We start from the raw sequence: 15669 nt of genomic DNA, 5'->3' as shown, positions 1-15669 counted from the left end.
TTCTCAATTTTTCTGGGTGATAGGGATGAATAACTGGAAGATCAAATTTTTGCAGCTCACTGTGATGTCCTAGTAAAATGGGTCTTTCGCATTTTTTATTCTAAATGTAATCACTTCTGTCATTCTTTTTAGGAAGTGTGAAAGTAGCCCCGTGGCTAGAATAGATTTAGATAAACACAGGGCAAGAAACGCATGTCAACAGAAATCAGCGAAGGCCTGACAAAGTTACACAGCGTCAGGCTGATGGAAGAACTGACATGCTGGAGATGTGTCTCAGCAACTAATATCCTTTTTCATCTCTGATGATTCCGTTCAAATGTTTAGAAATGATAGAAAGCAATTTGCAAAATGCTAAGGACGTTGGAGGTCAGTCTATTTCTTTTCAATCTGAATGTTTTCAAGTGACTCTGCTTCTATTAGAGACCACTGGAAACTGGTGAAGCTGCATACTGAGATCAAAACACTCCCTCTTGGATAATGTAGTCTTGCTCTATTCACCCCCCCGTACTGAAACACATTGGCAACCATATAAATTGAGGTAGGTTGCTGCTATGCCTGACTTGCCCCACACCAGACAGGTGAACATTATCATCAATCGTCATTTGTTATATCCGTTAACGCTATAATTGAACCATGATGTTAATTATGGAATACGCATCTAAAGCCAATTTCCCCTGATCAACAATTAACCCTAGATTGCTACTCCTAGTGTGTTTGCATGTGTCAATCAAATCATATGTATGTGGCATATGAGAGAAAAATATGCTTTGAATTTAAAGAGTGAGTTGACGTTGATCTCAACGTTTGCCGTAATTAAATCAAATCAAACGGCAGAAATAAGTTTTAGGAAAATCTTCAAGACATATTGTCCATGGCCACACATTTTCTTTCTAACTCAGGATCCTTGAAGTACTGTCCAAGAGAAGGCAACTTATTTAGAAAATACTAATTAAAGTAAAATTTAAAAAATGTTTGTAATGACATTGCTACTGTGATGCATTTGCAATAGCTCAATGTCATGAAAAATGTTTTAGTTGTGAGCAAATTTAGGTGCAACAACTTAGGAAAGACAACACAAGCTCATCACTTTGCTAATCATTCAGTCCTAATGAAAGAGAGTGTCTGAAATACCAAGGTACATTAAGAAAGCAACAAATAGAAATTAGTGAATTTGTTTTCAACACTTTCATTTCTCAAGAACCTCATTACAGACTTTCCATTCACTGTCTGTAATAAAAAGATGGATAGTCCCCAGATTTAGCTTGTAAATATGCGTGTGCTCTTTTAACTTCAGCTTCCATTCAACAAGGATTAAGCTTTCACATGAAACAAACAACAGGATAGGACACCACCACACTAGGTATCCTACAAAAAAACCTAATTATTACAGGCATTACTGTAAACAACTTCTGCTTTCTGAGATCCATATTTATGGATGTGACTCTCCCTCAGCTGTCATGTCTGGGCTGGTAAACTTGTCAGATAAAATATACAGGTCACTAATTCACAGCTAAATACTATTATTTGCCAGTGGACAGGACTGTCCATCTCCTGTGGGAAGCTTTGCAGAGATTTTTTGTTTCGGCACATTTTTCCTGTGGGTTCTTATGAACAATGGGACACATCCTTATGCAACATTCTCGATGAGTAAAACCAACCTGCACACTGCAAATAATTTCCCCTGCCCATTCATTAAATTAATTTTATTTTTAGGCATTATATCAGATTTTCAGACATGCTTTTAGGTTAAAATTCATTGTTACCACAGTAGCACATTACTCTTATGGTTCTTTTGGGATCATCAATGTATTGTCTATAGCTCCTTATCTAGCACTGAATATAGATGTTCTGTGCAGATATGGGTAGGGTAAGATGGAAAGGGAATTATATGAAATTTTAGTTTGCATCAGTCTACCACTTCCAGAACATTTGGGAAATGATGCTAGGAAACAAGTCAAATACCAAATCTCTTTCTTCATTTGTCTTTTTGCCTTTTACTGAAACTTGCAATAGACAGGAGCATCAATATTGACAGATGTGTCAAAACAATAGTGTTACCCTAGTAAAATATTACTAGAAATTGCATCATACCTCATCAAAGTGTACCATCTCAGTGTCTTTGTCCATGCCTTTGCCTGCTAAGTCACATTTCCCTCAGGCACTTTCAGGTTGTGTTGCGTTGAATATCGCTAACAGCAGGGCTAGAAGTCTACATAATAAAGACTTTAAAGATTTTATGCTGCCACCTCTGATCCTGACATATTACTGTTTTCAGTTTTTAAAATATTCAAACAATTGTTAAAGGAAGTATGTTTTTTTGCTTAATTAACTTTGTTTTGAATAACTATGTTTCTTTGATGCTTTTTTTTTGTCAAACGTCAAGTACCTTTTCAAAATGACAACCTTCAAGCATATAATATCCTTATCTTAAATGTTGTGTTTTACTAATCAAAATAATTAAGTTGCACAGGTTTAAAATCTAAGTGAGTTTCCTTAATCTAAAATCTGTGTTTTCCTTAGTGAATTAAGTTAATAAAAAGGAAACATTTAAATAATATTAGAATTAATAGAATTTGACCATATGTTACATTTTATTGTTATGTTAACATACAATGTAACATAAATATTGTAGATATTGAGGGCAAAAGGACAACCAGATATCACACAGCCTGTTTCCCTCACGCTCTCTAAGGAGACCAACACTTCTGGAGGGCACTGAATTTGCCTTCCGGCAGGAAGTGTTAGTCCTAAACGCCTCCACCTCACTTGATCAAGTTTCTACTTCACCACTTGTCAGTCACGTTGATGAGCTATCAACTCTGCAACAGCAGACACCCTGAGGTTTCTGGCATCAGCAAAGCTCATAACAGACACTGAAGTGGCAAGTAATTATTCTGTGCTCATCTCTTCGCTGGCAATCAACAGTATTTCATAACTGCTGGTGCATGTGTTTACTTTATTAGGTTTTTTCAGACCTTTGCTTATTACCTTGAGTTGACTGTGCTTGACCATTTGGCTCTCACTCCGTAACACCTGCTTTCAGCTTTTCTTCATGTCATCACAGTTCAGCATTCTGTAGATAATGATTTATATTAGATAAAATCTTTGACCTCAGTGAGCAAATAGATTTTTTTTAGATTTAATACAAGAACAGGGATTGCGGCTATGGAAATTTAATAACAATAATACTTGAGGCACAGTTGACCATATTGTGAAATAATCTACACAAATCAATAGTTTATACTGCAACTATTTTTTATTTATTTATTTTTTTTAAACAGAACATAAATCCACATCAACAAAAGGTGCCTGGATGATTGTTCAGTCTAAAAGTCCATTGCAATAGTTCAGCTGAACACATGAAACTCCTAATAGCACATCCATCAATCTCACTGGGTGAGACCTAACAGAAAAAATTACCGGAAATTTCTCACCAAAGAGTTTATCAAAAAAATAATTAAGTAACTTTTTTTTCTTTTCTTTTTTTTTTTTTTTACAAGTTGTTAAATAGATACTTCTGGAATGACTTTGGTGAAATTGACTGATTGATTAGATTGGGCAGGATTAGATTGGACTGGACTGGACCAGAGTGGTTTGGACTGGAATTGATTGAGTTGGCTACTATGCAATTAGAGCAGAATGGAACTTATTTACTCTCTGTGTAAAGAGTTCTGGGGTTCTGCCATGAATTACTGCTAAAGGAAAAATATTATTTGAATTGATTACAGTAGAGGAGTTGCTACATGTGTTTGAAAACTGAGTGCAGAGGTTAATTTTGATGTCCCCTGATTGGTCGTCATCATAATTGTGATTTTATTGGTGCTTGTGTTTTTATTTTTAATTTTATTTGAAAATACAATGCTGGATAATTCAAATATTTTTTTCTTGGATGGCAAATCCTTCTAATTGCCTTGAGAGAACAATGCATGATTAAAATTGATGCAGCAGAAGGAGTGATGTTGCGTTTTAATTATATACATTCTGTGTGCTTGTCGAAACCATGTGTTCAGGGCTTGTCAGTTTCCATAGGATTTTATGCAATCCTCATTTCTTGATTCAAGCAGAAATGATAGTAATCAAAACCTACTGACATTAACTCAAGTCGACATCACACAAAACAATTTATCATATTTTTCAAGGATCCTTATGGAGCCACAAAAGGCTTTGGCTCTATTTTTCATTGAGAAAGACCTAACCCTCAGAGACGTCAAAACAGACTTTAAAGTGTAAAATTGAAGAGTTTTGATACAAATGATTCAAGAAGTATACAACTCACCCGCAGTTGTATACTTTTATACATTTTTGTTATTAGCTTGCTGTGAAAATTTGAATTTTCTTCTTTGAATCATTGCAAATCTCATTTTTGAAAGCTGACTTGACTTTCTGCTCAGATCTGTTATTTTTTTCTATTTACCAAATTGAGAAGAATCTTTAGAACCTTACTTCAATAAAATCCCTCAAAGTCTTTTAGAAACTTGAACAAAGAGATACCACACACTAATTGAAGAGCATCACTCCACCTGAAGTCAAAAAAATCTGTGAACATACTGAGAAATGAGGACGGCTAACTTCAAAAATGATCTTGCTCTGCATCAACATATAAAAATGAAAAATGGTTCTTAGTCAAGAAGATTAAATAAATTATTAAGGTCTAGAGGCATCTTAGGGCAAAATAGTATGAAGAATTAAGAGAAACTGATTTTCTCTTAGATCACAGCATGTGGCACTTGAAGTTTGCAGATGATGTGGGATGCAACCATTTTATGCATCAATATTTCATACAGTGGTGGGCGGCTATCCCAGGCCTAAGTAATCTACTGAAATGTTAGGTCAAGGTTAGACTGTTTAATCTAATCACTGCCTGTCAACAGTGAATTGATGCTATTCTGACATAACCTTTTCTATGACGTACAAAAACGACGTGCATACTGGGATTTACAGTTAAGACATCCTGCAGGGCATGCTGATTGTGTTCTTACATTTGGAAGTGTTAACCAGAGAAGTCTCTTCGGGCCACATTTGATTTTATTTACAGAAAGTTCTTGTTGAATTTTTTTTTTCTTCTTTGAAACATTTTAGATGCCACTTTGGAAAAGTAAACAGACAGTGTCTGTGCTGTTGGACACTTTTTATTTTTAGAAATGTGCATAAATAAGTTCCAAAAGAAAAGAAAACTTATTGAACTTGTCTGAAGTTTGCCCTGCTTCTTGTCCTTCCTGCAAGAATAGGCAGATATTGACAACAGATGGATGAATTTCTGGATTACATCTTTGCATGACTGTGACATTGACTTGTTCTATAATCAGCACCAAAGGTCACCTGGCCTGCACTCACAGATGAGCTCAATTTTATCATTGAGATAAAATTATTCATGGGGTCACCCTGGACAGGTTGCCAGTCTGTCACAGGGCAACACAGGACAAACAACCATGCACACACACATTCACACCTAGGGACAATTTGGAGAGGCCAATTAACCTGGACTGTTGGAGGAAACCAGAGTACCCGGAGAAAACCCACGCATGCACAGGGAGAACATGCAGACTCCATAGAGAAAGACTGGGGCCGGGAATCGAACCCAGAACCTTCTTGCTGCAAGGCAACAGCTCTACTAACTGCGCCACTGTGCAGCCCTCTTACATTTTAGTATTTTCAATATTTCCTTCAAGTGGATATTTCTTAACAATATTTAATCAGATGTGTGGGAGATACTATTTCCAAGATTGCAGTATCTAAAACTGCAGCATTTTAGATACTGTTGGTTTGGTTGCTGTGTTTGGTTTACTGCTACAAACACATTCTTTGATGAAAACGAGCAAAATAGATCAATAGATCAATAAACGGACGGCCATCTCTATGAGATATGATACGTTCGAGTGGTATCATCCATTTCAAACTGTGTAAGACAATGTGGGGATAAAAACACAGACTGCTTTGTGAAATAAAGACTAAGAACAAGAAAGTACGGGAAAAAGCCCATAGATCTGAAAAACTGAGCTTTGCCTCCTCTTCACAGGTAATTGTGCATATTTGTCTTAAACATCCATGAATTATAAATATCTGATTAATTATTCATCCACCTGCTTGCTGCACTAATGTGAACAAAGTGACCTTATTCTTTATTTTCTTACTGTATACATTACGTCTCAGTCATGACATTGCACACCGCTCTGTCTGAAGTTTGCTTTGATTTAAAACTATAAATTTAAACCCATACATATAAAGTATTTATAAGCACAGTCACAACCCTCTGATGCACGTGTTACACACACAATATATATTTTTTCTCTTTTCTCTCTTTTCTGGCAACTTTTAATTTTTTTTTCCTTTAGGCAAAGTGTAGGTTGAAAGAAAATAATTTCTTCTTTTCTACTTGAAATAGCTTCATTTAACCATGCATGCATTAAACTGAACATTACAATGTTATGCAATCAGTAGGAAGTCTGTGCTCTTGAGTAGTTCCTCTATCTATAGGTTCTGATTGATTGCTCTGTCTATGTTGAGGTTTACACATTAGCTTGAGTAGTTTAGTTATAAAATCCTAACTGAAAACAAAACTCATAGATCATTAATTGGCTGAAACAAATTAATGATCGAATGATTATTACTTTTTGGAAGCATAAACCCTGGATGATAAAGGCACTCTTTTCCCCTGCTGTGCTCTGAGTATGAGTCATGATGAACCCTGTTCTGACTCCTCGTGGGGAGCTATCGATCCACCGACAGGATCACCTTCTGGCCATTCTCTCAAGGCCTCATTAGCAAGGGTTTAATAGAGCTAATACAATGCTAAGCAGGGGAAGCTAATGGTGAATGGGGGGGAATACGTTTATTCCTTGACTTTCTTGCCGCACTAACAATTCCTTATCCTGAATAAATGAATAAATCAAGAGAAGCCCATATTTGGAGCTTGAATAGCTGTGATTCCACACAAAAATTGAGAAAGCAAAATAAGAACAGTAAACTTCACAATCACATAGATCTACTAGATTTTAGAGAGATGCAGATTTCAAGTAAGGAGTTTGAATTCAGAACAAAAAGAAACATGAGACAATACAGGACAATACTGTAATTAGTAAAATGCATGTTAGCATTTTTTCTGTACATTTTGCTGCTGCTCTGTCTAATTTACTGACACTATCAGCTAAATGAGTAGTGATTTTCACACAATTTCAAAGAATTGGTTAGTTGACCAAGTATATCAAACAAAGAAACACAATTTTGTCTCATAATTGCAAGTCAGAAAATTATGAAATGTTCTGGGTAAACAAATTGAGAAAAAAATGAACTGAAACCCCAGACTGGACAGACAAATACTGGGTCCGTATTATCTAATTAGATTAAATAAAAAATGATATACATATGCAATCATGCTACTTCAAACAACTGATGTCAAGAAGTGTTTTTTATAGTTTTCAAACGACTGCCAAAGACAAAGACTTCAACTTGCCATTATAAGCAAAGGTTCTCCAGGCTATCAATTAACATAAAAAAAAAAATCCCTGACCTCCTTTAAGTGTTATGAGCAACACGTAAAATAAATCATAGATTTTTGTATTTTTACTTTTAGCAACTGATCCCCAAAAACAATATTACTCTTATAAAAACTGAAAGATGTTAGAGTATTTATCCCAAACCAACCATAATATCATGTCCAAGGGAAAGAAATTAGGCACCAGTCAAATGTTAGAGGTTTTTTAAGGCTTAGTCTATTTTAAGTTATCCAGAAGCTGTGTTGAACTCGCTGGGGTTGAAAGCCTCTGGGATCATCAAGCACTAGAGACTTGACTTTTAATTAATCAAATTAGAATTTCAGATATTTCTTTGGGAGGAGCTGTGAGTTTTGGTACAAAGACAAATAACCCAGTTTGGACTACTACCAGGAGAGAAAAAACACTACTAGCAACTCTGATGGCATGGGTTGGCATGCCCTTTGCAAAGGTAATTTGCACTTCTGTAACGGTGATGTTAATGCAAATTATGGAGCTTTCAATAAGGTATATTCCCTATAGGAATATCTTTTTGTGCACTTATTCAAAAGGCACATCAGTGGAAGAATAGACAGTTGAACTAGTTCGCCTGCAATCCTGTCTTCAAAAGAAAATATGTACAAAAAATTTAATGGCAAGTGTCATAAAAACTCTGCTGTCACTTTTGTCAACTTTAGATGAGTTTCTGTTAGAATAGGAACATTTGACAATGTCATAATTTCATCCACTTTTCAGTGCTAGAAAGAAGTGTCTTGGAAAGGATGTTTGAACATTGCTATGTTGCAGAAGCTTTTTGCAATAAGTTTTTTCTAGAATTTCTTTGTGGTTTGTAAATGTAGGAGGAACTGCAATACGTTGATAAAACAGCATGCAGGTTTCCTAATTTATTCAGTTAGGTTAGAGTACAGTGAACTTTAACTTTCTGATTATTTCATTAACTTTCAAGTTCAACTTAATTAAAAATAAGTCCATCTGTCAAAAAAAAAAACCTTGCTAAGAAACATAACCTTTAGAATGAATTGAATGTCAAATCAACGTGATGCTTCTCACAGCACTTTCAGTATAATTTCATTCAAATGTATTTATAATATGTTTATTAAAATTATTTTCAAGTGTCTTTTATGATTAAAATACATTTTCTTTGCTCAAAGAGTAAAACAGAAACAAATCAAAACAAAAATATGTCTTTAATCAAAACATAATTGGCAAAATTAAATGACTCCAATGAAAAGGAGAAAATAAACCATACAAATACTTTTCTGAGACAGACTTCACAATGCACAGCAGGCAAAAACAGAATTATCTTTTAATCTTATGAAAGAATGATCTGCAATAAAAAGAATTGTGTGAAACAATTTAAGTTTGTATTTAACATTAAGCTACACATTGAGTGTTGATCACTAACACTACTAATATAAATCTTATGCAGAATCTTTCCTTTCTGGTAGGCATGCATTTTTAAATTTCTCTACTGAGATAGACATCTTGTGATGCTGGTGAGTGCGTTGTCATGTTTATATAGGGGGAATTATCTATGAATTTCTAAATATATCTCAACTAAATCCCTCCCCCCCAAAAAAAGAAAAATGTTTACATTTGTATTCAACAGCAGTCAATGTGTCTTTCAAACCACACTTCACTCCAATTACAGCCTGTGGTTTGTTTCTACCAGCTTTTCACATCTAGAGACAAAAAGGCCTTTGCATTATTTATTGTAAAAAAAACAAACAAAAAAAACTCAAGCTTATCAGATTGAATTGAGTGTGTGTGTGTGTGGGGGGTGGGGGGTTGCGCGTGTGGGGGTGTGTGTGCGTGTGTGTGAACAATAATTTAAGTCTTACCAAACATCCTCAATTGGTTTAGACTTTGACTAGGCCAAACTAACACTTGATTATGCAATGATCAAGTGTTAGTTTGCATTGCATTATATTTCGGGGTGTATGTTTATGGTTGCCTTAGTAGTTATATGTTGATCTCTGATCACTGATCTCTACCCTAATAACTTTTGTAACAATAAACAACGGCTTCTGTCTTTTCAGCACAAAGGACAGTGTTTCCCCATGGACATTACTGCAGAATCAAAGTAAAACAAATCCAGGTGGCCGATCTATGATTTGTATCATAAGGGGTATAAGGTAGTATGTCCTTCCTACAGACTACCTCAAAAAAACAACTATTTATTTTGTTTGGTCATCAATATTTAATCATTTAACAGATTGCTTAAATTTCCCAGTGTTGTACTTGAGATCCAACAACATAAGTAGTGCAGAAACACATCATTTAAACATGTAAATGTACTCCCAGACCACACTGTAGCACTCTCCATTTAGTTTTGGAAATATCTAATACTTATCTCACCATATAATCCTGGTGATTAAACATTTTTAGGTACAATCCATGAGATCCATCCAATCCATGTGGTGTGTGGACAGTTTGTTGGTACAATCTCACATAAACTGCTCTAGTTTTCAAGGCAGCAGAGTTATTTGGATGCAACTTTGATAAAGGTGGTTTGACCTAATTTACTTTCACTGACCACATGTGTCTTAGCAGCATGGGTCAGAATGATGCTCATTTAATTTTTAATTGAGTTTGTGACATACATGCAATTCTGGTGTTGAATTATATGGAATCCAATACAAATAGTTCCTTGTAAAACAATTTGTTCCAGTTGAATTTCTCACAATTTTGACACATTACAACCACAACTTTGATGTATTTTCCTGGAGATGCTATATGAAAGTCTAGCACAAACAGTGGATGTCTGAGGAAAAAAGAAGTTATGTGTATTATATTATTATTTTATAGATATAAATTAAAGAAGGGCAGCATACATATGTATTGAGACACTTTTACTCTAATACCATTACAGAGACAGTTTCATTCAGAAATGTCCTAATAAATAACCAGTAACAATTATAAGTATATATTAAGTAACAATTATAATTATATAGGACTGGAACGACCGATGTTAGTATTAATCCGAAAAGGGAAAGAGCAGGGCACGACTCCAAAGACATGGTGATCCACTTAAAGAGACAGGCTGGGCAAGGAGAGATTTAATCGAAGAACTAGCCAGGAGGCCCGTAGTAACCCTGGAGGGATGTACAGACTTGATGGGAAAGATTATCACAAGTACAGCATGTAGCTGTCCACCCCATAATTCTGATCTTCATGTAAGAATGGCAAGAAGAAAGTCACTGTTGAAAGAAGGCCACATGAAGTTCAGTTTGACACAAGCTATGTAGGGGACACACCAAAAAGGTGAAAGAAAATGCTGCTGTGAGATAAGACCAAAATATTGTAGACAGTGTCCTGCATACAAAAGCCAATATAGTAGAAATCAAATAGTGCAATTCAGTCTGAATGCACAACCTGCATTTTGAAACATTGAGGTGGCAACATCTTGCTTTGACGATGCTTTTTTGTCATAAATGTAAATGGCAAACGGCCTTTACTTTTATAGTGTTATTTTCAAATCCAGAGGCCCCAAAGCGTTTCACATTACAAATGATACAATGTGGTAAGCTACAGGATTATAGCCACAGCTGCCCTCTACTCCCAGACAGTCTGATAAAGAAAACTACTGCTATGCACCAGTGTCACTAGGCCCTCTGCTCACCACCATCTTTCCCTTGGGCACAAAAACAGAGGCAGGCAGAGCAGGAGTTCGAACCAGCAACCAACCAGTTATGGGATGAACTCCTACTACCATCACCCCAAGCTAAGCTGAAACCTGGCCAGGTGTATGAGGCTAAATACAGGGCAACCGAAAGCCTGTTAGAAGATGCAAAAGAGAACAACCTCAAACATACTGTACTGAGAGAAATGGTTATGGTTTTCAATTTTTTTTTTTGTCATATAAATGTTTCAGATCATAAGACACGTTTTCATTTCACACAAACTTAACTTGAGTGAATACAAAAAGAGTTGAGTATGAGTTTGATTTCACTAGCCACATCCCAGGTGATAGCCCACATAAGCTAAACTATCACATCATATGCCTGTAAAGTTCATTGAAGTTTGTCGTTGTAAGGTGTTAAAATTTAAGGGGTATGACTACATTCATGATGTAGTCATACAGCATGTAGTCATGCAGCATGTCACGTCACATTGAAACAATTTTCAGGCAGAATAAAACACCAGTTTTGAAAATTACAACTTTCTTTTATGCCACACAGCATCCAGTGCACAGTATCTATACTGCATTCCTTATTCTGTATAAACAACCCTGCAGTGTGTTTTTATGGCTTTGGAAGTCATAGTGCTGGCTTATTATAGACAACTTTAAAATGCCATGTAGAAATGAAATGAGCTGTTATTCATGTTAGTGAGCTGTGAAGGGAAAATCTGGCAAGTAGAGCTGCATTTGGCAGAGAAAATTAATAGACACAAGATATTGAGGGAATTATAGTAATGTGATTCCTTACAGGGTAATATCACATTTTACACCAGCTAACTCTGATAGATATGAGACTTCTTAGTTTGTGAATCTTTTTTGCTATATAAAAGAGTTTTATCTCTGTTTTGAAAATCTGGACATTAGGGATTTTTCTATCGCATAAATTTTCTTGTAAATAAAATGTGCAAAAGCATCATGACAACTTCCTTTTCCTGTGCACAGCCTTTTGGGGGCAAACAATTGCTTGCAGTGGTTTTTGTCACTGGCTGTCAGAGTAAAGGTTGCTAATACAAATGCATATGTCATCAGATTGTTTTATTTATCAACCACAGTTATTTTCCTTTCACTTCAAAATTGTATAATAATTTGTATTGTTTTGTTAAATAAAATCCAAATAAAACACACATAGCATACGTTAATAAAATAAGAAAAGTTAAGCAATACGTATACTTTTGCAATGCCCTGTGCATGCTTAGTGTCTGTTGATGTGCTGCTGAGACACTGTAAAAACTCAGCAAATTAAAGTGAAAGTTGGCCTTGATCTGGTCAATAGTTTTCCCAACTTTTAAATGTGTGAGATCAGTGTTAAGGGAGCTAAAGACCGCAAAGCGTGTGGAAAAAAAAAGCAACAAAAAAACATTGATATTGTTTTGGACTCAGATCTAAATTCTAACAATCACATAATGTCAAACTTACTATCATATAAAAACTTTGCCACAGGTTTTCCATTGGAAAAAAAGCATCCACAAAAAAAGGGGGCCATATTTTTATTTTCAGCAACTTAGATGTTTGCTAAAGTCTTTATATCCCTCTGTAAAAACAATATCTGGCATCTAAAATGCTGCTGCCAGACCAAGAACAAGAAAATGAATCATATCACATCAGTTCTTGAATTACTGCACTTGCTGTCTATATGTGAATAAGTGATTAGTTTCTTATTATACAAAGCTTTTGAGCATTCATTGTAAGCGAAACCAAAATTTTCGTAGATATTTATTTTTGCCTTTTATTTTTAATTTCCTCTTAATGACTTTGGATTGCATCGTTTATGAATGATATTAAATCAATTGACTTGCTTTTTCTTCTCAAGGTCAAGGTCCGTCCACATAACCAACACTGTGCTGAAAACAGGACATTTTAATTATGTAAATTATCAGAAACATTACAAACAGCAACAATAACAACAAAAAAAGTTTTCTTATTGGCAAATAAACATTAATAATGCTCTGCTTTGTGCTTTTACAAATAGAATACAAATAGATTATTATTTTTAAAATAATCTCTGTTCAGTATAGAACAATCCATGTTTGACAAGTCTGTTTGGGACTTTTACTATAGATGAGCAAATGTGGCACATAGTCTTAAAAAAACAAGCAAAGAAAATAAAAAAAAAACAACTGAAGATGGCCTTTACAGACATGGAGGCACAGACACTCACATGCAGCTACTATATTGCTTACAAGACTGAAGAGTGCGAGACACCAGTGTATACTGTGCCAGAAAATGCAGGCAAGCAAGAGAAATGTCATTTGAGGTTCAAATAAAAGATTTTTATTTATTTGTTTTATTATTATTATTATTATTATTATTATTATTATTATTATTATTATTATTATTATTATTATTATTATTATTAAGCACGAACAGTCTCCCAAACCATGTCGCCCTGGATGAAGAGCCATATTTCTCCTTCCCCAAACCCCCAAAACAACTTTAACTTTAATTTGTCTTTTAATAACAGACAAAGCGAGCTCACATTTGCCTGTGTCAATGGCGAGATGGTAAAGGGTTAAAATCCCCAGATAATAAGCAAACTGCGTGTTTGCGTGCGTGCGTGCATGCGCGTGTGTGTAGGTGTGTGAATTTAATTAAATTAAATCACCCAGCACTAAGTTTCATTAGAAGACACGGAGCAGTGAGCAGGGGGTTGTGCGAGCCACTGGACTTGGTAACATCGAAACGGAACAACTTGTGTGTCTGCTCAGCGTGTCCTTCCACCCCGCCCCGCAGCAACCCCGACATGTGTTTCACCTCTAAGGTGCAGCAGTGTGCATGGCCAGGGATGCATAAGGCGAGAGCGCTGTGATCACCCCTGGATGGGAGCTGCACAAGTCGAGCCACTCCACTCCGCGTTTTGCCCTGCCCTTGTGCGCTCTGCTCGCTGTGCAGCGCGCGTCTCCGATGCATTTTGCCTCCCTCTCGCTGTCATAAAGACAGGACAGCTGTGCAAGAGAGAAGTTGTTGGCAAACCGAGCACCAGCAGGTTGCATCTTCACCGGGATCCTCTCGCCTTCACGGAGTAGTCTGGACTTCTTTTCTCTTTACCAAGGGCAGATGAGGCGGACGCATCAGTACATAAAGTGAGGAGTTATCTGATTTTCAATTCAGCATCTGATCACCGTGCTCGTTTTCAAAAAAAAAAAAAAAAAAAAAAAAAAAAAAAATCTTCCAATAAAGCCTTTGGATTTCTTTTATTTCAACGGAGCTCGGTTTTTTTTTTTTTTTTTTTGGGCGAAATTTTTCATATATATATATATTTTTTTCCCAAGGATTTCACTGATGTGTGCGATGTGGAGACTGCAGGTCGCCTTATGTACTCTGTTGGTGCTGTCCCTGTCATCTGCTGGAGAAAGCAAAGCGCGGAGCTGTAGCGAGGTTAGACAAGCTTATAGCGCTAAAGGATTCAGCCTCCTCCATGTACCTCATCAGGAAATATCAGGTAGGCGACACCGACACATCATCCGTGCGTTTGGCCCACAACAACCACGTGTCATGTCCCCCCCCCCCCCCCACTCACTCCTCAGATTCAACAATTTGACGAAGAGCCGTGCGTCTTCCTCGCACATGCCGCGTATTTAAACTGCTATCACTCTTTCAGTCAAACAGACGAGTAGGAGTTTATTGTCGGGGTGTCCCGTTTGCGTTTGACTGAAAGCGAATGACGCTGAGAGGTGTTACAAATCCATTCTCGCTCATGTGGATGAGCTATAGAGGTGCCGTACAGTCGAGGATTTCCTTGCTGTTTAAAAAAAAAATAAAAAAATCATTATCCTCTCAGTTTTCTGACCAGTCAGTGATAAATCACGGCAACCTGAATTCCATTGATTTTCTGTCAGGCTGGCGTTTAAAAAAATGGATTTAGCTTCTAGAAAAGACCCGAGGTGATCAGAAGATTTAGGATTGTTTCTTCTCCACTGAAAAATTAATTACGCAGACAAATCAGCCGAAGCAACTGAGAGATTTGTTTTACTTTTGTGTAAAAAAAAACAACCTACCACACCAAACAGTAATCAAAAGACAGAGAAGCTTGCAGACATTTTAAACTTTTACAGCATTTTGTCAAATAACGAGTTGTCATGTCCATAAAGCATTCTTTCAGTTTACCTAACAGCAATACTCAGCTATTGCATTTACCCAGATTGTACTCCTTTTTTTCTTTTTTTTTTTTTAATTGGGTTGCTCCGGTGAAAACAGTAAAAGACTAACTTTCTTTTTCGGGAAGTGGCAGCATACCTGTTGCTCACATTCAACAGAACACCATAGAGCTTCTAGTGTTGGATTTGGCTTAAGAGTTTATATTATTTACCAGTAGGGGGCTGTATGCCCTCAACATGAATGACTTTTTGTTTTTCTTCTGATGAGTTCTTTTTTTCATTTTGATATTCCTAAAGGCTCCTCGGCTCAGGTTTTAGTTCATGCTGTATGGTGTGGCAGAGATGTGGATTTTATTATCTCCTCCACGGTTATAATCACATTTATGGTCAAAGCAAGAAAATA

The 15669-nt window shown here is 36.2% G+C and overlaps 1 protein-coding gene across 2 annotated transcripts in view; it reads left to right on the top strand.

Moving 5' to 3' along the window:
- The first annotated feature begins 13820 nt into the window (after positions 1–13820).
- Positions 13821–15669, top strand: part of gpc6a (glypican 6a) — a 149852-nt gene continuing 148003 nt past the window's right edge. For both annotated transcript variants that reach the window (XM_008404363.2, XM_008404362.2), the window contains exons 1-2: positions 13821–14252; positions 14442–14611. In XM_008404363.2, coding sequence (XP_008402585.1) covers positions 14227–14252; positions 14442–14611 — 196 coding nt within the window. In that variant the 5' untranslated portion in view covers positions 13821–14226. The remainder of the gene's footprint in view (positions 14253–14441; positions 14612–15669) is intronic.

This window comes from Poecilia reticulata, linkage group LG3 (genome assembly GCF_000633615.1).
Source record: "Poecilia reticulata strain Guanapo linkage group LG3, Guppy_female_1.0+MT, whole genome shotgun sequence".
Classification (NCBI taxonomy): Eukaryota; Metazoa; Chordata; class Actinopteri; order Cyprinodontiformes; family Poeciliidae; genus Poecilia; species Poecilia reticulata.
The sequence above is the reverse complement of the archived record's forward strand: the minus strand, read 5'-3'. Positions and strand labels throughout refer to the sequence as shown.